Consider the following 22,040-nt stretch of genomic DNA (forward strand, 5'->3'; position numbering starts at 1 on the left):
CATGATGACAGGGAGTGAAACATGGGCCATCAGCTATCTGACAAGTAGTATGAAAGTATTTAAACATTTTAACAATTGGTACAACCATTTCAGGGGCCCAGACCGAATATCAGTTCTACCAATAAGTACATTGGTATTATCTGGATTTTATAACGACTGTAGATTATAACGTCTATAAAATGGACTTCTGTTAATCATGAAGTTCTGGATTTGGGGGGCAATGAGTCGTTGAAAGGCAAGGCACAGGCGAGAAGAGGAGACAATCAGAAGCCAATGTAAAGGAAGCAGAAAGGCGGTACGAGATCAGAGAGAAAAGAAGTCCTAGTGGGAGACACAAACCAGCAGGGACGCCAGGTAAGTAACCCGGAGTCAGAGGTCAAGTTAAGGTGGTAGGATCAGCTCAGCAGACATTAAGGAAATTGCTAGGCGAGGAGCCCAGCAGACAGTTGTACAGGAAGCAGAAACAGATCAGCAACACGAGACTGACAACCAGGCAACTTGGTCCCTGAGCTTAAAAATGTCTTATTATGCTTCCTACTACAGCACGAACCTATGTGAAGGTATGACCTCTCTCTGCATACATGGTTAGCTGAACTAGGTAGGAAAACTATCAACAAATGAGTCTTTTAGAGTTAGAAATTTAAATGTGGGTCTTGGTAGAGTGGCGACACTTCTTACTAAAAGGTACCAGGTTTGCTGGTAGCACATTTATGTACTGTGGATGAAATGTGATAGAGGCATTTTTAAATCACTACATTGGCTCTTATTATTTCATTTCATACGTTAAATATTTTGGGGTTTAAAAATGTCTTCAAAGTCTTTCCATTAGAGTTTGCAAAAGAAAAGCCAATTACCTGAATGGTATTTTCAAAGTATGAGGTCTGAAAAGGAATTAGCTGCCAACTTAGAAACAAAGAATGCAGGCCAAATAATCTATTACCAATGAAAGAATAAAACTGAAAATTCTGAAAAACCACCAGTAACTGATTTGTCTAAAAAGGAATTTTGAAAATGGGGAGAGGCGTGACTGAATTGAAAGTATATTGCTAAGAGAGAAAAGGTTACTGGATTTTTTTTTTTGGTTTTAAATAGTGTAATAAATCATATACAACACCATAATTTGAGTTTACAAGGAAGGTAATACTCTTTAGGTTGTAAAAGTGACCTCCAGTGGGAATAATGCTCTCAACTCTGTGGCCGAGGGAACTATATTCCATTGATCGTCACTTTAGAAAAGTCTATATAGGCAACAGCTTTCCACTATAACTTTCACATCCATTTAGCCAATTATACACATATGGCATTTACTGGCTTCATAATGTATCTGGTTATGATTCATTAGTATGAACTGTTAACAGAAAAGTTTTTAGAATATTTTTCCAATGATCTTCAAATTAACCTCAAATATATAGACCTACAGAACAGTAGGACTATTAAATTCCTACTTAAATAATTTGAAATTAGAATACTGAATTAAAAATTAAGGAACTACTATGGAGTATGTATGCAGGTCTAAAATCGAAGAAAACTTACTAGGGAGAAAAATCTAGAAAAACTTTTGGACTCTACTTAGACTTTCATTTGTCTCCTACGATAGCATGAATGTGCAATTATCTTCAAAGAGATCATCTATCTGTTGAGCTGGCAAGCAGAGGTACAGAGCAAATAACCACACAAAATCTTTTTGAGGCTATCTGGGAAAAGTCAGGAGTTTTTTAAACCTAAGATTTCACACTTTCTGTTGATTAAAATAACTGTTATTCATCACTTTAGGGAGAAAAACAGTGGAGGAAGGAGAGAAATAAATTAAATTCATGGGTTTTGACTGTGGTCCAAAATTATTTTATAGGCCAAGTTAATAAGTCACTTGTGTGCGCAATATCATTGGATATATGCAAACTCTCAGAAATGTGGTCATGTTGTCCTAGGCATAAATTGGAATTATGAGTTGTTTATAAAATACATAATATTCAATCTTCCCCACTGCCTTCCCCTATAACTTGCTGTTCATTCTGGAAACTGCTTACATATCTGAAATGCAAGAAGTGCAAGATCACTATGGAAACAACAGAAAATTCCTTACTACTTAAAAAAAGAAGAAAAAAAAAGTCCAGCTATGAAGTGTTTCTAAACAGGATTTCAGAAAGAAGACAAAAATAACCTTTGCTGTGGGTAAGCTTTCTTTCAACGCTCTGATGAATACTGATGAAGACAGACTTATTTATTATTCCCTTAGAGAATGAAATTGGTTTCTATGGTAGAGTAAATAAATCCAAAATTCACAATCAAGTCTAATGGTGCTGTCATATGGGCAACATTTCCAGAAAACGGGCTCCTTTCCGAAAGGGAGTGAACTCTGAGTGATCACGATTAAAATAACATTTGATATAAAATTCATAAGATGAATTCCTACTGTTCCTTCCTTCTAGTCCAGGGATGAGAGCAGCAACTTTTTCTGGAAAGTGGCAGATAGTAAGTATTTTAGGCACTGCAGCCTGTAAGGTTTCTGCTGTAATGCTCATGTCTGCCGCTATAGAGACAAAGTGCCATGGACAATACCTGAACGAATGGGTGGGGCTCTGTTCCAACAAAACTTCATTTTTGGAACACTGAGCACTAAAATTTGAATTCCATGTAATTTTCATGTCATGAGCTATTACCCTTGGTTTTTTTTTTTTTTGTTTTTTCAACCCAACCTAAAAACCACTCTTAATTCAGGTGATAGACTGGGTTTGGCCCGCGGACCATGGTTTGCTGAGTCCTATTCCATTAATTAGCAATAACTATCCAGTGGTGAAAAGTTGTTTCTGGTGATTTTTCCTGCTGAAATAATTTTTTTTTGAAGACATGATTGAATGTGCTACTATGTGTGGTGGTGGATATTAACTAACCTTATTGTGATGACATTTCACAATATATACATGTATCAAATCATTATGTCATACACCTGAAACTCATACAATTTTATGTCAATTATATGTCAATTAAAAAAACAACTAAAATAACAAAAACATAAAAACACTGTGAATTACGGGGCTAATTACTAAAACAGAAAATGTAAAGCAAAAAAAGATATGATTGAATTCCTTAACTATAAGATGTATTTGTATAAAATGGGAATTTTATCTAAGCAAGTTAAATGTCAGCAAAAGAAATAACTAATGTGGTGGGGTTTTTTTAAAGATTTTTATTGGGTAATTGGGGGATGGCAATAGCACTGGGGAATTGGGGGAAGGGAAACAGACAAGTTGCTGTCCCTTTCGTTCTTCAGTCTAGTTGTGGAGGACATTGCTTCATTGGACCAAGTTGGCACCATCACTGCGCTCTTCCCGGGCGAAGCAGATCAGTCACCGGCTTCTGGACAGCTGCTCACGGCGGCTGCTGGCCGCTCACGCTGGCTGCTGGCTATACACGGTAGCCCATGGCAACCCACTGCAGCACCGGCTGCAGCCTATGCTGTCGCCGGCAACTCATGGCAGCCCAGCTCCAGGTTGAGCTGATGTCCAGCATCTTAGCTGTAGAGGGCAGTGTCACTGGCCCTCATATGTGGGATCCAAACCGGGGGCCTCTGGCGTCCCAAGCCAGCTTTTTACCAACGCACCACTCGGCCGGCCCTGATGTGGCTTTTTAATGTCTCTCTTAGCAACCTATTTCATAAACAGGAAAAAAAAAGTCAAGTTATGTTTTGAAGGTGTGCAGCTCCAGGACCTTCTAGAAGCTTCTAAAGGCAGTGATCACACCCTCTGTTTCAAGGCCCCATGGCACGAAGGACTGTGGCTTGATATGTGGGGCAAGTAAACAGCTGAAGTTCAAAACCATCTGAATCTATGTAACAGGCTGCCAAGGCCCTATCCCGGGCTCCTCCAGGATGATGACATGCAGCTTGTTATTATGCAATGTCACGTAAGTGAGTCCTTGTACATTTACAGAAAAAGCTTTGTCTTGGGTAATTGGTGCTCAAATCTCTGAAGTGCGTGCCTCTCTAGCTTCTGAGGAATGTAGTCCCAAACGACAGACATTATTCAGTGAACACTGACTTTTACATGACACTGCGGAATGCAAGAATCAGGAAGCAGTCCCTGGAACTTGAAGAAAGCAATTTAGGACACTAAGCAGGATGCAGTCATATGCATGATAGGTTAAAAAAATTAAAAGTTACAAATCGACAAGTAAAAGAATTAATGAATAGATATGACAGATTCTAATGTTAGTTACATGTATTCAGAGCATATAAATACTCTGAGGTCAACACTTGGAAGTACCAGGAAGTTTTCACAAAAAATGTCCCCGGAAGGCCACCACCAGAGAAAGCATACTGAGCTAAACAGTCTGTTTCTCTCACGAATTCTACTCAATGAATTCTACTAAATGCAAGTCATTCAGTTCAATTCTATCCTATGAACATGTAGTGAATGCCTCCTAAGTGCCAGAGGGCAGACAGGGAGATGCTAAGGCCCATGACACAGCCCTGCACCTCATACAGGTCACTGGCCAGTGGGCTAACCCAATACCAGTAATAAATAATAATAATAATAATAATAATAATGATGATGATGATGATGGGAAAACAGTGTGGTAAGTATAACGGTGGGATAATGGAAAAAGTGGGTTTGGTGAAGGCTTATTGACTGGGGTGACATCTTGGCTGGATCCGACGAGTCCAACAATTCAAGTTCCTCTTATGAGCAAGGATAGAATGGCCCAGGCAGAAGGAACAGAGCAAACAAAGGAAGATGTTGTTTGGAAGAGAGCATGCGATGTATTATAGTAACCCAATACTGCGAGACGGTCAAGTGTGGTTACGGTGACTTAGGTCCAGGTGAGTGGGGAAGGATGAGATGGGAGACACATGCCCTTGGACTTCATCCTATAGACCTGCGGGGTGGCTACTGAGCACTTGAAGTGGGGCTAAGTCAAAATGAAATGCATGAAAAAAAAATCTCAATAATTTAAAAAGTCCATTACATGTTGAAATGATATTTACAATAGATAATATTGAGTTAAATAAAATATATTATTGAGATTAAACTGGCCTGTTTTTTTTTAAAGGGGTCTACTAGGATATTTTGAACTGTATCTGTGGCATTTAATCCTTCACGCAGTCCCTGTGGTCGACTCTTCACCCCAAGCACTGAAACTAGTAGTGACCTCTTCCCCAGTGGCTACGTAGAGATGGGCGCACGACCGACCCCATCCGGGCCTGAGCGAGGAAGGAAAGAGGGTGAGAGGAGTCCCTGAAACAAATGCCCCTGCTCCTAAAAGGAGACCCAGGATCAGATCTGTGACAGATGGGTACTAGACTATCCGAGGTGACATAAATGTGGAAGGGATATAAATGTGGAATCACTATGTTGTACCCCTGAAACTCTCGTATAATTTTGTATGTCAACTGTACTTTAATAATAATAAAAAGATCAGATCTCTCATGGTCCTTTGTTGGATGTGGCTATGCCGCCAGTGACACAAGAAGTTGTGGGCCATCTCTCCATGAGCCAGTGATGAAACAGAGGACGGCAGAGTTAAGACATGGAATAACCCGAGGGCTTGCTGACATTCCAGATTTGCTTTATCGACCAACCCTGGAGTTCACCCTTCCTCTGAACTTCCTGTTATGTGAGATAACAAGGTTCCTTATTATTCAAGCCAGCATGAGTCAGGTTTTCTGTTACTGGTAGCCAAAAGCATCCTAGCTGACATATTCCAATAGACTAAAGTTACCTCCCGGGCAAGAGAGTATATGCACTATCATTTAAAATCATCTGGTACTACAGAAGTCCTGTACATAGCCCACAATCAATCAATATACTATTGTTGTGACAGTGTGTATTTAGACAATACATATGAAGGCTTTTCCTCTTTTAAGTTACCATAGACATTTTAAGTTACCAAGACATTACAGCATAATTACTCTGGCAAACAGCCTTTAAATCAATTGGGGAAAAAAACCTATGAGCAAAATTTAATTAATCTAAAGTATCGGGGCCGGCCGAGTGGGTTAATCAGTTGGTTAAGAGTTGGCTTAGGAGCACGAGCTCTGAGCAACAGGGCTACTGGTTCGATTCCCACATGGGCCAGTGACGCTGCGCCTGAGCTGAGCTATTGCTGAGCTGCCGGCGGGTGGCAGGATGGCTCAGCTGGTGTAACAAGAAGATTGCCTGTTCGATGGTGGGCTACGCCCACCCGCAACTAAGACTGGATCAGCACCTTGAGCTGAGCTGCTGCCCGGATGGCTCAGTGGATAGAGTATGCCTCTTAACAAGGCTGCTGGTTCGACTCCCACATGGGATGGTGGCTATGCCCACCCACAGCTAAGATTGAACACAGCACCTTGAGTTTAGAGGCCAGGAGCTGCCAACGGGAAGCCAGATGACAACTGGCGCCCTCCACAATGAAGACTGGGGAACAGCAGCTTGGCTGATCCCCTTCTCCAGTTCCCCAGCACTGTTTCCCTCCCTCAATTCCCCAATAAAATATTAAAAAAAAAAAGTATCAATAGAACAGAATACCCATTAGATTTGTAAACTGTTACACTTAATGGTTGTCCTTTCGTTGAGAGATCTGCCTTGAAATCTGGTCAAAGAATACACAATGGGAACAACTCAGTTGATTTTACCTATCTAGACATACTCCCTTAAAAGTGATTAGCAAATATAGAAATCCAACAGTTTACATCTCACAGAGTTACTATGAGAATTAAGCAAAGTAATGTAAGTAGAGCCTAGCACATTATCTCCTGGCAAATACGTTTTATGTGTAAATTTGGTTCTTGGTTCTTTTCTCTTGTAGATTGTTGATTTCTAAAACTCTAAGTAATATGTTAAATATGCACTGTCATTTACTCTATATGATAACCTCACTCTGTTGTTGACGAAAAGTCAGGCTACAGCAAATATTAATATACATATGTTATACTTCATTGGCTAGTTAGTGCTTGGTTAGGTGGTTGATTTTTTTAGTTCATTCTTTTATTTATATAAAACAAGTAACTTCCAGAGATAACCTGAACAACAATCATGGAGGCAGTGATACAACTATTAACTAGGAATTAAGCTATAGTATTTTAACTAACCTACTCCTGCTTAGCCAGTATTTGTGAGATTGACAGGATGTAACTAGAAGGTAATTAAAGGTGACTGATGCAATTAAAAGAGACAGAGAGGAAGAGGTACTCAGTAACATCTAAGAGTGAAGAAGAAAGATGTAGAAAGGGTATCAGGCCAGAAGGAAAGAGTAAAGGATATCTGGTGAGTTATATCAAGCTAACTTCCAAAAACCTTTCTGCACTATTACAAAGGATTTTGCTTTTAATAACATAAACTAACCAACATAAATTTAATTTCCAAATAGGATGTCCTGAAAAATATTGAGCAAAACACTCACTAGCTCAACCTCAACAAACAAATGTGTGTTTTACTCAACTTATGAATAAGGACAATTGCTCTCCACTGAAACCACCACATGATCTATAAATGCTAAATTTTACAAGATGATTGGCTCAGTGGGGACTCTAAGAAATTAGTTATCGAGCATATTATGGAGACCGTAGGCAGTTATCTTTGTAGGCTCTAGTATCCAGTGTGGTACCCCACAGAGTTGTTCAGTTAACAAATGTTTGCTGGGGAAAAAAAAAATCAGTGTCTGGAAATTTAAACTATGTTTTTAGTCTGGACAATTAAACATTCTAAACTAACGTGAATTTTTAATGTAACGTTGGTGGTGATGAAGCAGGCGAGCACATGGGGGATGTCCTCACCCAGACACCCTGGGGACCCGCCTGGCAAACACCAGCCTGGATGACCGTCCAGGGCTTGGATGAGAATTCAGAGTCTCCAATGGGAAACGCTGGCCGAGAGACCCTTCCCCTGACGTCAGGCAAGCGCAGGCTGATACCACTTTCAATAGGGAGTCTCCTATTTATTCCAGAAGGTCTAACGCAGGCCTTAACCACCGGTATTCGAAGGAGTTCTAAGCCTGGCTATGGAGCGCATATCCAAGGCAGATCCAACAGACGCAGGGAATACGGGAAAGGAAAGGGAAGAAATCCTTCTACACTTCCTAGGGAGCAGTACCCATGGGTGACTGACTGGTAGAGAAAGGAATCTGGGTTTTTTTTAAGTTGGGTTTCTTGGGGTATAATCTATATGCAGTAAAATGTAACCTTTTTAGCGGACCTTCTGTGAGTTTGACAAATGCATTGTCGTGTTTCTACCACCACAATCAGGATATAGCACATTTCTATCGCCCCCCCAAAAATCCCTCATGACAAGTTATGGTCAGTCCCTCCCCGGCCCCTGGCAACCACTGATCTGTTTTCCATCCCTATAGTTTTGCCTTTTCCAGAATGTCACACAAATCAAATCTATAGTATGGATGTCGCCTTTTGCATCTGGCTTCTTTCATGGATCATGAAGTAACTGGCAACAAGGCCAGGGGGACTGGGACACAGTTGGTGAAAAGGAAAGCGGCAGGAATTGATATTGGAGAGGTGGAGGGGACAAGTCACATAGGGACTTGTATGACATAACAAAAAAATATCTGGATTTACAGTAGGTGTGATGGGAAGCCACTAGACTATTTTCAGCAGCTGAGTAATGTGATCTTAATAACTCAAAAACTAATGTTGACTGCTGTGTGGGAGGCCGGCCACGGGGGAGCAAGAGCACAAAAAGGCAACCAGCTTAGAGACTACTGCCGTTGTCCGGGCTGAAACTAGCATGGGACCCCTGGAGGTGAAAAGTGGACAGATCAGAGAGGAATTTCGAGGAAAAGATGCTGGGACTGGATGTAGCATGCGAGGACAGGGGAAGCAAGGATGGTCCACGGCGCTGGGCTTGCGCAGAAAGGCAGATGGTGGTGTCATCTCCCAGGATGGGGAAGAGGAGAGGCAGGGGGGAGGGGCGGAGCGGGTTGGGCGGGCAGAAGGGGAGGGTTCGGGCTCCACACATTCAGACATCATCAGCACACAGGTGGTACTGAGTCTCTCTCCTGACCACTTTGCGTACCTGTGCTGCTTTGCTAAAGTTCACTTCACAGTCCCTGTCCTGTTACTCTTGAATACAGTGAGTGGAGGCAATGGTGAACACATTCGGTCTCCAGTTCCTGGGTCCCCAGAGGCAAATTTTTAAAAGTAAGATCAGCTGTAAAGGATCAAGGCCAGAGAGTTCCTCCATTGCTCACCTTCATTGTCTACACAGACAAGAAGGATCGCCTCTACATTTTAAGGACTTTTTTCTCAGAATACTTAGTTCATTTGCTCAACTGCATTGATGCAAATGAATGAAGAACAGAAAACATTTTTCAGCAATGGCAATTTTTCTTGCTTTAAAATGTTTTCTTCTTTTCTAGTATGTACGGATTAATACGTGAAAAGGCATTGTGTGGTTCGTGTTTTCCACGCTTATGCTCTTGGTTTGGTGCAGGAGAACCTCTGCTTAGACAGACCCTCCGTCTGAGGAAAGCACACTGACAACATAACATAAAGAAGTGAAGCAGAGGTTTGCTCTGTGTCTCCTTTCCTCAGGGAGCCCAAGTCACCCAAGTAGGAAGGAGCAGCGCTGACCACACCACTACCTGCACTGTGCAGCTCTGAGGCCACCAAAGTCGTGTCTGACATACAACACGGTCATTCCAGCCAGCTGCATTCATTCATCCATTTGCCATCCATCCATTTCACCAGTATCAACGCATTTCCTGAAAGTCTTTATCTTAAAATTTCATGCAAATTTGCCATCTATAATGAATTTGTATTTGCTTTCCTGTAAAAATGTCTTTTTTTTTTTACTTACCACTGAGTAAAACTGACATTCCAGATAGATGTAGTATAAGACCACCAGATACAGTTGTGTAGGTTGTACACTGCACACCAAGGAGGTTCCATTAACACTACCATTATTGTAGATTTGTCTATTACAACAATCTTCTGTTGGAAGCAGTAAAATGCCTTGAGGAAGAGCCACTTTTTTCCCAATATGTAACAGTGCCATATCGTAACAGTGACAGTGGCCTTGGACTTTGAGTACTTAGGCACATGGACTTGGCACAAGCCAGGTGCAGCCTGTTTTACTCATGGAGAAGCCAAGTTCCAAGAGGTGCAAGGACAAGGTCCCGCAGCCAGTTCATGGCAAATCCAGGTTTGGGCCCCATCTCCCTTCCCAGTCTAGTGCTCTTTCATAAGCAAAGTGTTACCTCTGCTAACAGCGACTGCTCTTCTCAGGTGTGTGGGTTTCTGAGGCATTCTATCATTTCTTTGCTCAGCTTAAGGAGAGACTATGCAGGATGGTTACCTCATGCTGCCCTTGCCGTTTGTTTCTGCCATGGGTGGATATAAAGATAGAGATAGAGGTAGACATAGAGACAGAGATAGAAATAGAGCTAGAGATAAGCTTCTTAGCAAAAATTCAAAGGGATGAATTTGCTAGACTGTAAACCCCATGAAAGCGGGAACACATCTAACATTCTTACCATGCAGCCTCAGCACCTAGCTGTAGCTAAGTTATAGTTTTATAAAGGGAAACATAACACTTTCTATACAGTAGTTGGGGCCAAGTCCCTCAAATTGCACTCCCTTCTACAAGTAGAGCAACCATCAGTGCAAACCCTGAGCAGCGCTGGAGTGATCTCTAAGCTAAGCAGATCAATATGCTATTAACTAATGATTACTGGTCGGGCACATTCAACTGGGGGCAGAAAGATTGGTTATAGAATCATAAAAAAGTAGCACTGGAATAAATCTTGTAACTCACCTAACCCAACCCTGTCATTTAACATTCCAGGAAATAGAGTCCCAAAGAGATGACAGAATCCACCCGGGGAGCTTCAGCTAACTTAATCCATGGTTAGTTCCCCAAACTCAGATTTTCTGAGCAATTAGTTGCTCTTTTCTGAACAATGCAATACCTCACCACCAATCAACAAATGACTGGAAACCCACACTATCAGAGACAAGAGCTGGGAAGTGCCCTAAGATGTCTGCCTCGGTCTAGCGTGAGCTGGACAGCTAATCACGTGTCTGAGAAGGTACACTATTATGCGCTTTTATTCTCTCTGCACAAGGGTACCACTCAGAAAGAAAAAAAGATTAGTCAGGCAAAACCAGAAGTCCCCAAACTTCCTGGGAAATGAACATGAAAGTGGGTTATGATTGTTCTGTATGTGAATGGTTAATTTAGAAAGCACAGCTGGTTAGTCATAATACTGTAAATGGTGTATGTCTAGTCATTTTGACTCCAAACAAGAATTTGATCTAGGTCAATTCTATGGCCTAGATCATGAGTTAAGTCTAGTCTGATTATTTTAATTGAAAATATGTGATATCTAATAAACATGATGTATTTTCAAGCTGCTATCTAAACAAGCAGAGGAATTTGTTTATTAGGAGATCATACACTTTTCAGATTTTTAGCTTTATTTCAGAAATAAAACTTTTAAAAACAACACTGAAACTTCATTTTAATAATACCCCAAGTTCTGGGAGGGGTTGATGTTTCCAAAAGTTCACATGGTTTGTAAATTCTATAATACTAAAACTCTTCAACAGAACGGAGTATATTATATTAAGACTTTAGTGTCATCTACATTGTTTTGATGATACTTCTTCCCACATATAATTATTAAAAATAAAAATAGCTTATAGGGCAATTATTTCTTCCTTATCAGAACATTCCATATTTAAATTAATAATGAATTGCACACTAGAAGCCTAAGATAATTTAAATCTCCTAATACACCAGTTTCTCAACCAACCCCCCAAAATTTGAATTTTCCAAAGCCTAGCAAATGGTGCCAGTGGATAACGTATTAGGGAAAGCAATCTGTATGTGTGCACATAGCTTCCATTTGGACGGTCTCTGAATTTCTCAGCTGGGCCGTAACACAGAAAAATGGGAGTGGCGTATTATACCTGGTCATGGCTGGCTTCAATGGAGCTTCCAATAGCATGGAAAGTCATCTGCACAGGGGCTAATGTCAGACAGGTCACACACTCTTTGTCACTTTGTCTATCACAGTAGTGAACCTATAACAGAACACACGCAAGCTGCTGAATGCCACTTGTAAGAGGAAGCCAGATGCAACAGGTCCTTTTCTAAGGGTCTAGATTCCAAGAAAAATTCAAATAATTTATGCAGCACATGCTTCAAATATTTAACACTTTACTGGAAACTTCCAATATCTATGGGAAATCTGTTAATTCTACTTTAAGTCCTTCTGAAGTGTTAAGAGTTTAGGAGATGCTTTACAAAATGTTTTGTATCATGATAGCCAGGAGAAAACTTCACAACATAGTGCTACACCTATCTTTGTGGCCCAGCTTTTCATAATACATATAGGACTCAAGGGTAAGCAAACGTCAAAGTTCATTTGACTCTAATGGAACTTTGTCAGCCTGAATTTTCTATCAAATTTGACTCTATCTGTGTGTGACTGCCACTTAATTGGTAGTGACAGTCTTCTATTTCTACATTAGAGTCCCTATAAAACCACTGCTAAATATATATGTATCACTACATCCTGTTCTGCTTGAAAATTTGACATTACAATCAAATTGAATTAAACTGAAATGATTTGTAACGTGCAGACCAAAATAAAGTTACTACAATGTTATTTTTCTTTTAGTGAATTACAACCAACCATTATTGAAAGCACATGTAAGGTACTCCACATCAGACGTAGCGTATACGGGGGTAGGGAAGTGTGAGTCCGTCCTCCCACTGGGAAAAATTCCATCCTCTCATTTATCTATACTTCCAAAAAAAAAGTTCTTTCAAGTGGTGTTTATCTTAATTCTAAGCTAATAAAGTAAAAATAGCACCGCCTTCGTGATAAATTAATGAAACCATGCCTACAGAATGGGGGTGCCTGCTAATTTTAAATTATAGGGGAAATTGGTTTTATTAGCTATAATGTCCTCAATTTGTTAAATGTGTGTAGATTTAGGGTAAAAGCTTAGGCGAAAATCTTGAATTTGTGAGGAAGGAAATTAAAACACCTATTAGCTCCCTGGCTGAGGTTTAATTCTAATTGCTGCATAATATCCATATATCTTTACTGCAGATTATGGTCCACATATATTTTGTCATGTATAACACAAAGCTCACTGAAAAATGACAAACAATATGAATCCTAGTCTTATGGTTTAGTAATTCAACTTTTTATACCGGCAGGGTTGTTAACATTGGCCACCAGTTTTGAAACCCGGAAGGTAGGGAAACTTCCTGGAATCTATAAAAAGCAGTTTACAGTTCAAATCAAGTCAATATACAAGCCCTTGTCTCTAAAGTACTTGAAAGACTTTATTATAAAGATATTTCTCCAAGTTAACTTTGGGGTAAAAGATCTGACAACAGTTCTAAATCTCTGTATTATACCTCCGTGTATATGAGTTTGAGAATGTGGAAGTATTGTTTATTATACATCGGCTTACAATGGGGGAAAAATCAAACTTATCACATAGGAGGTGTGTGTAAAACCCAATACAGTGACACTGTAATAGCTACAGTTCACAGCCATTTATGCTAGTTAAAATATTATGTCTGATACAGTGCTATTGTAAAACATCCTTTTTAAAATAAAACAGATCACCCTTTGACATCAATAGAAAGTCCACCTAAAAGACATGGCACTCTCCTGAATATCCAAATGGATAGCGAACACGCATATATGTCAGCCAACTTAGTGATGTCCTATCCTTTCTACTAGAGAAATGAAAATTTAAAAGGACAGAAATACCACAAGACAATTCCCATCGAAAAAAAGTAAGCTTCAAACTTCATTTCCATCAGTGGCTTGGATACTGTTACTGAAAGATGTAATATTTCTCCGAGCTGTCTGTAATTCACCGTAAACCTGAACTACCCTATAAAACACGGTGTTCTGCAGAGTGAAGGAGACAGCAATTGCCATCTGTCCTTCACTGTTCTTCTGCAGTAATTCTTAGCTGGGCACTTGGATGCTCAGAATAAAGATCCTATTTCCCAGCCTCCCTTGTCGCCATATGACTGAGCAGAATTCTGTGGCAGCTTCCTGGCTATTTTAAAAGAGATTTCCGGTGCGTGTCTTTTGCTCCACTTCTTTGCCCATGTTGTCAACCTACTGCTTGGAATGTGGACGTCACCATCTTTGACCATGAGGACAAGGGCCGAAACTTAGAGATAGTGGAGTGGTGAGTGGGAGGCAAACTGGGTCTCTGGAGGCTTCATGGAACAGAACTATCACCCTAGCCCTAGACTGCAAGCTGATGGACCATCACATGGGAGAAGAATAAACATCTATTTTAAATCACCTAGCTTTTTACCGCTCACCTAATCCCAGTGTTTTTCCTGTTGCCCCAGAATCGTTACCAGGACCCACAGCCAACAATGAAAGGGGAACTAAAAAGCTGCCAACGTTTAGGGCTGGCCTCTTTCCCTTCCCCAACCCCTTACTGAAGAGTCAGCAGAACGGGTCCAAACATAAATACTCAGAGGAACCGAGAGGATCCAGTGAGTGGGAGGAAATCATTGTGACTGTCCATGTGACAAGGAATATGGGATTTCCAGTGAGTGGTGCAACTCTAAGAAAATAGCAGATAGGAGTGGGAGTACCTACGTGCAACGGAGACTAACAGTAGGCTTGCTGAGAATTGAACCTGTAGGCTCCTTTAAAAGAGATTTTGACTGAGTCTGATGTATGTCCCTAGCTGTTTGGAAGCAAATGAAAATACAGAGACTGGGCATGAAGATAGCCGAGAGCTTGTTGAAGGAGTCCTAGGCACATACTGGACCTGAAAACAGAAAAAGATGGAGAGAGGCATGCTCACCCCAGATCTCCACGGCCCTTGTAAGGAAAGAGAGTCTCAGCAGAAGCCAAGGGGATGCTCAGGCCAACCAATGTGACACCTACCAGCAGAGGGAGACACGGGCATGGACCACTGGTAAAGCCCAACGCAAACATGGCTGCCCCGCAGGGACAGAGGGCGTTAGGAGAAACTAAGCACTGCCTCAAGAAAACCATGCACATCACCTACATGGAAACCAGCAGTGGATGAAACCAGGCTACAGTGGCATCTTCCCTACTCTAGCCCCCCTCCAGGCCTCCAAACACCAGAGGGTAGCGCCACGGAGCAGAGGTGTTACCTGAGGTCCTGGGGGAAGACGTCTCAGGGCAGATTAAGCCCCCACCCCACAGACCACAAATACTCCAAGGTAAAGGTGGGAGAGTGAGAGGAACAGAAAAGGAAATCAATGTGTACCTTCCCCCCTCCCAAGTGTCTTGAGACTAAACGATGGGCTTACAATGGGGGGGATATGACCTTGGAGTTCTATAGCAAACTGGACTACATTTTTAAAAACCAAAGGTCACCAGAAAATGATGGGATTTGTCAAAGATATCATAAACAAATCTGAATGGGAGATTTGACAGAGCATGGAGGAAAGTGGTGGCCGGAGAAATGCAAAATCACTTTATGTTTATATCCCCACTGCCCCAAAAACCAGATAAAAATATGTGGGGGCCGACTGAGTGGCTCAGTTGGTTAAGAGCTCGCTCAAGAGTTTGAGCTCTGAGCAACAGCGGTTTGATGCTCAGCCCAAGCCGAGCTGCCGCTGAGCTGCCAACAGGTGACAGGATGGCTCAGCTATTAAAAATATATATATATATATAGATAGATAGATAGATAGATAGATAGATAGATAGATAGATATAGATATAGATGAATAATACAGGAAACTATTGCTTGAGGACACAATTTCAAATTAAACAAAGAGTGATCATATGCAGAATAAAGACCTTAAGAAAGACACACTTTACATACTCATCAATCACTCATAAAAACAAGTTTGATACAGCTCCCTTCAGTTATATATTTTCTTTTTGGACATAAAATATTAGAGTTCATAAAATTGTGAATTAAAAAAAAAAAAAAGAGATCATATGTGAATGACATTTTGAAATTCCTCCTTCTAAATCTAAAACTGCTTCCTATAATTCAAAGCCTCAGCAGAAGCCAGGAATCTTAAGACAGTTGGCTGAAATAATTAGGGTAACAAAATTGCATTACGCTCTATAATGCACAAATCTTCAAGATTGACAGGCAAAATATTTCTGCTACAATAAAGCAACATGTTTCTGCAAACGTGGCCCTAAAAATTCCAATATACAATGTCATAGGACCTTGATTTTGATTAAACAAAAATCAATAAAGGTAATTTTAAAAGGTTACAAAAGTCATCTCCTATGTTTACTTTAATATCTGTTGTTTATAAATCATATCATTTTGCTTTCCTTGGTATGCTAATATGTCCACAACTGATCTTGAGTTTTATAATGTAACACTTGTTCTGGCGTTTTAACACAACCAACTACTATAAATTGACATTTTGTTTCTCATGGATTTAGAAAAATTATTCCACTAAAAGATGGGTCAGAAATTTCAACCTATGTAAATGAAACAATGTGCTTCCTTTGAGGCTTGCAAATCTATAATAATTTTTACTTTAAAATAAGTTTCCTAGTTTGAGTTATAATTGCATAAACCAGACGAGATGCTACAATTGCGCATTCAGATACTGAGTTTGCCTGTCTTACAGATTTCTTTTTCCTGAGAGACACAAATCACTTCAACTATTCATATAATTTAAGAAACAAAGACAAATACTCTAAGCCTTAGAATCATTTACATCGAAAGCTAGGTATGTAAATTTTTTCATGCTCATTTGAGAAGATGAGGCCATCCAAATGAAAATTTAAATTCCCTACCCCCTACCTCCAAAAAAGTTGAATCAAACTGTTTCCTGCAGGGCTGAAGTTCCTTGATGTTGTAGGGCTACTAAATATTTTACTAATCTCAGCAGGGAACTGGGTAACTGCTCCACTGTCAGATGTTTTTAATGGTCACCCCCTATGGGACAGAAATGAGGAGGGTGAGAAACAGACCCCCGTTTAAAGAAAGCTGCTCATTATTCATTCAAGAAAGATAAAGGCCTGTACGCTCATATGTGATACCTGACATAATCACTGTGTCAAGAAGACATGTTTGGTTAGCACACCTCAAGTTCATTAACCGTGGGATCTACTCCCTAGCCGTGTGGCGGGGGTACCACTGGAGCTACTGCATGAAAGCCCTACACAGAGGCGAAAACAGCAAGGAGCTGAGGAGCGATGGTTTAGCACGAGCTCTAGGCACTTGATCAAAACGTGCTTGCTTCTTGCAGAGTCTGCACATGAGCTGCATGAAAGACCTGAATCTTTGTTAACACACAAAATAGCATGTTCTTGGCCAAGCACAAAATGCTACTGCTTGATAAGCATTGCTCTAATAAGTAGATTACGTTAGTATTAAACATTTCTTAACCACTTTTTTAGATCACTTGATGACATATAAGTCATCTTATTTAGTTGGGTCAACTGTGGTCAACGGTACAAATCTACATGATTTCTATTTGAATAGAAATTAACTAATGAATTAATTTATAAGTAATAAGTGAGTTTCTCCATGAAAAACACTTAAAACAATGCCTGTTTCATGACTAGTATTAAAATAAATATTAGATATTCTTATTACTATTATAACACATTCCATAACAATGTAATAAAATAAAAGGTATGACAAGATATATAACTATTAAGAATAATATCACATTAGGATAATGTCTGCCACTGACTTTCTCTAAAACTTTCTCCCCCAATCCTCTTCCACCTACAATCAACTCCTTTGTAACTCTTTTGTAACTAAAATATAAACATATATTTAACATGCTCAGTCAGGTACCAGTGTTTTAGCTGTATGAGTAATCTGATTCACAATTCATGCAATATGGTTGTCACATTAACGTCTCAAAAAGGATAAATGAATGAATGAAATCACATTATACAGACTGAGACTCAACTTGTAATTACCTTTCCTCTCTTTTAGAAATTCTATGCTTGGGATAAGCTTTGAGAATTACATGCCTATATCTGGTGTACGAAATCTACCAGTGATGTACAGAACTATTTCTTGTATAAATCACAGATAAAAATTGTCTAACATGCAACAACAGATGTGTTGTCAGTATCAGTGAGGGAGATCACTGAATTCTTACTTGAAGTGATGAGTATGTACGTGACAAAACCCCTAAATTTTTGTTCTTTGCTTTTCAGTTTCCAGTGACTATGCCACTGATGGTCTAAAGCAGCAGCTCATTAAGACATAAGTTATATACAGACACACACATATACAGTTATTTTAGTTTGACATTTTCATCAAAATAAAGCACTATGTGATTTTAACAATCAATTTCGTATTTACCAGAAAAGAAGCTTCTTTTTTTTATAGTATGTACTCGTTTTAAAATACTCACATACATCCGTTTATATATATGTAAAGGAAGCCACATTAAAAACTACAGAGCTTTGCAAAAAAATACCTTTCTAACAAGAAAAACTTTTCCAAGGTCAAAGGGAAATTGCATTTCTATAGGCAGTCAGTACACCACCAAAGTTAAACTAATGCGAAAATCTTCTCCCAACCAAGTCTATTACTTTTCATGTATCAGAATTCTATTGTATTGAATATCACTTCAAAAAATGGGTACCAAAGACAAGACCTTACAAATAATATTCATTATATACTTGTTTAATTCATAATGGCACTTAATTATATTTTTTACAAAAATACTGGAATATGTTGCTTTCCACTCAGGAATTACAGGTATTTGTATTTAAAAATATAATTACAGGAGATCCAAGATGGAGGAATAGATACTATGCCTGCTTCCTTCTGCAAACACATTAAAATTACAACTAAATTATAGAACAATCAACCTGGAGAACCACCTGAAGTCTAGCTGAACAGAAGCTTTATAATTAAGGATATAAAGAAGAGGCCACATCCAGACTGGTAGTTGTGGTGGAGATGCGAAAGGGGCCCCCAACCTCCGTGTGGCAGCTGAGAATCAGGAGGGCTATCTTAACCGTGAAGGTTCCCCCCAGAGGAGCGAGGGACCTCAGCCTCACACCAGGCTCCCCAGCCCAGAGTGCAGGCACCAGGAAGAGGAGCCTCACAACATCTGGCTGTGAAAAACAGTGGGGATTCCGACCGTCTGGGCAGGACGGAAGGCCGTGGGAAACCCCAGCGTCCTCTTAAAGGGTTCGCACAGTCTCGCTCACAGGCACTCACCCGGGGCGCCAGGGGAGGGACCGTGACTCGGGGTGTCAGAGGCATACGAGGGACAGGCTGAGGTGTGTGGCTTCAGGTCGAGAGCTGGAGGACTGTCACCATATAACCTCCTCCCGGCAGCCGGCAGGCAGGTGCCATCTTTCCTGTGTTGAGCCTGCCCCCACACAGCTAAATCTATATCTGATTGGTCTGGTGAGCTCCACTCACTCCACCCTGCTGACTCACTGAGACCCTGCCCCATCCAACTCCCATAACACCTAAGGTACTTCCTCGGGAGCAGAAGGCCCCACCTGCATTTCACTCTACCTTGGAAAAACTGAGTTCATCAGCCCCAGGTGAGCAGCAGCTGGCATTGGTATGCTCTGAAACTTTCGCTGAGGAGCTCCAGGCTCAGCACTGGCACCCAACCAAAATCTACATGAACCTGGTGACCACAACTCTTCCCGCTCTGGTGACTCCCTGAGACTCTACGTCACCCAATGTGCGTGCCCATTTGAGGCTTTATCAGTGTCTGGGCCTCAAGGGAGTCAGCAGGTGGCAGTAGGCCTCGGGGTGTTCTGGCTTTTTGCAGAGCTACCCAAGACTGGTGGCACCCGTCCTCAGTTTACAGTGTGGCCTCTCCCACACAACTCCAGGTTTAGCACAGGCAGCAAACAACAGCGGATCACTCTGTAGCTCCCACCAGGTAGTCCCCGGCTGGTCACAGGTAGCAGGTAACCTGGGCCTGCACTGGAGCCCCTTCTAATAGGTCCCAGAATCAACACAGTTGGAGGTTGGCTTCAGACCACTGCAGAACACCGCTCAGTTAGTCCCACAAGTGTCACACAAAAAGGGTGGTCTCGACAAGAACCAGAGTCCACTGGGGCAAATCCCACTCAGTGGGATGAGCCCCCTGCACAGCAGCCCTTAAACGGTGGACGTAGCCAAACCCCACAGCCAATCAGCCTGAGGGTCAATCCCATCCACTGACGTGCCAATAGCAATCAAGGCTCAACTGTAACAGGAGGGCACATACAACCCACACAAAGGACACTCATGGAGCACCCAGAGCAGGTGACCAGGGAGACTGTGCCAGGGCTCCACAGGGCACCTACTACATAAGGCCACCTGGCCAAGAGTTGGAGACATAGAAGATCTACCTAATACATAGAAACAAACACAGAGAGGCAGCCAAAATGAGGAAACAAAAATATACGTCCCAAATGAAACAGGAGAAAACTCCAGAAAAAGAGCTAAACGAAATGGAGGCAAGCAACCAACCAGAGACAGAGTTTAAAACAATGGTTATAAGGATGCTCAAGCTACTTAGTGAGAACTTCAATAAAGAGATAAGCATAAAAAAGGACATAGAACCCACAAAAAGAACCAGTCAGAAGTGAAGAATACAATAACTGAAATGAAGAATGCACTAGAAGGAATCACCACCAGACTGGAGGAAGCAAAGGATCGAATCAGCAATTTGGAAGACAAGATAGAAGAAAATACCCAGTCGGAAGAGCAAAAAGAAACAAGAATCCAAAAAAAAAAAAGAAAAATGCTGAAAAGAGGGAAACATGACCTAGAATGAGCATAGGTATAGATACTAGCCTGACATGAAGGCATTACAATTAATTTCTAAGTAAAAATCACATCACTTCCAACCTTTTCTAGCAAAAGGAAATGTAATTCACCTTTAGATGAGAAATAATTCATTTTTCTTCAAAGACTTAGTTTTCAAATAATTCCAAATAGAATTCTCATATTGAGTTTAAATCTATTTTGATACAAACAGAAAAAGCTACAAATATTTCTACTTAGAAGGACACATGACGACAGCCATTTTTTTCTGGACCACAGTAGTTCATTTCAGATCTATTATAATCAAAATCACTGTGGTAGGAACGGCTCTTTCTGGCTTTATATATTACTTTTTCTTTGAAATATCTTATGGGTTTTATTATGTATGTGCTGGGGCCAAGGCTCAGGATGAGTCTCTTTGTCCTTTTGAGTTCCAGGATTAAATTCTTCAGTGATTTCAGGTGGAGTTAGTCCTGAATAACTTATGCGGCAATAATAGTCTGTTTTACTCAAGGCCTGCTTGACGCTTACCTGTATTACTGTTACTCATCACAGTATGTTTTTATATTAGAAATCTACAAAGTTTCACTTATACTGGTCTGGGGGAAAAAATGAATCCCTCATTCTTCAAAAAAAAAAAAGCGCTGCAAATAGCCAATTTGATGATAAGTACATGGATTACAAAAAGTGAGGTATAGGAAGATAAGAAAAAAGAGAAAGGAAAAAGGCAGGTTTTCAGATTAAATAGCCCCCTCCACGGCCCATTGCAATGTAATCTCTACTAAGGTCATATTATTAAAATATGTTACACATCATATATGAAAAATAAATACTTAAAAGGAGCCTGTTAACTATAAAAGACGACTGCAAGAGCATATTAAATTTCACTAAAGGAGACATATCAGTTGAAATGTATTAATTTTGAATTGTATTTGAAAAGAGAGCTTTTAAGTAGATGTTTCAAAGCCTTCTACAGGCATTCTCATCTGGTTGAAAATGGGACCAACAATTCAACTCTCCATAATGAAAAACCCCTCTATAAAACACACCTTCAATAAGTAAAATTAACTAATCAGGGCTTAACGAAGACTCCAACTAAGCGCTTTTTATATTCTTCGTATCAGTAAAACAAACCAAGCTTATCACATTTCACTCTGAAGGTTTCAAAAACAACACTGCTTGAAGGACGATGATCTCCAGAAGGGGCACAGAGTAGCAAACTGAAATTAAATCCATCTAGAAAGGATAATTTACTAAAATACAGTCAGCCCTCCATATCCACGAATTCCGTGCTGGCGGATCCAACCAACCAGGGATCGAAAATATTTGGGGCGGTGGGGGGTGGGGGGGT

The 22,040-nt window shown here is 40.5% G+C and overlaps 1 protein-coding gene across 10 annotated transcripts in view; it reads right to left on the minus strand.

Annotated features, from left to right (window-relative positions):
• The window catches only part of STAU2 (staufen double-stranded RNA binding protein 2), a 233,840-nt gene that overhangs the window by 87,191 nt on the left and 124,609 nt on the right, over positions 1 to 22,040 (minus strand). For 6 of the 10 annotated variants that reach the window (XM_019643612.1, XM_019643608.1, XM_019643607.1 and 3 more), the window contains one exon: positions 11,900 to 12,013. The exons of 3 other annotated variants lie outside the window; for them this stretch is intronic. In XM_019643612.1, coding sequence (XP_019499157.1) covers positions 11,900 to 12,013 — 114 coding nt within the window. Of the gene's footprint in view, positions 1 to 3,691; positions 4,086 to 11,899; positions 12,014 to 22,040 lie in introns of those variants that run through there. One more of the 10 variants, XM_019643611.1, reaches the window with a different exon arrangement.

The sequence above is a fragment of the Hipposideros armiger genome, unplaced genomic scaffold (genome assembly GCF_001890085.2).
Source record: "Hipposideros armiger isolate ML-2016 unplaced genomic scaffold, ASM189008v1 scaffold_80, whole genome shotgun sequence".
NCBI lineage: Eukaryota > Metazoa > Chordata > Mammalia > Chiroptera > Hipposideridae > Hipposideros > Hipposideros armiger.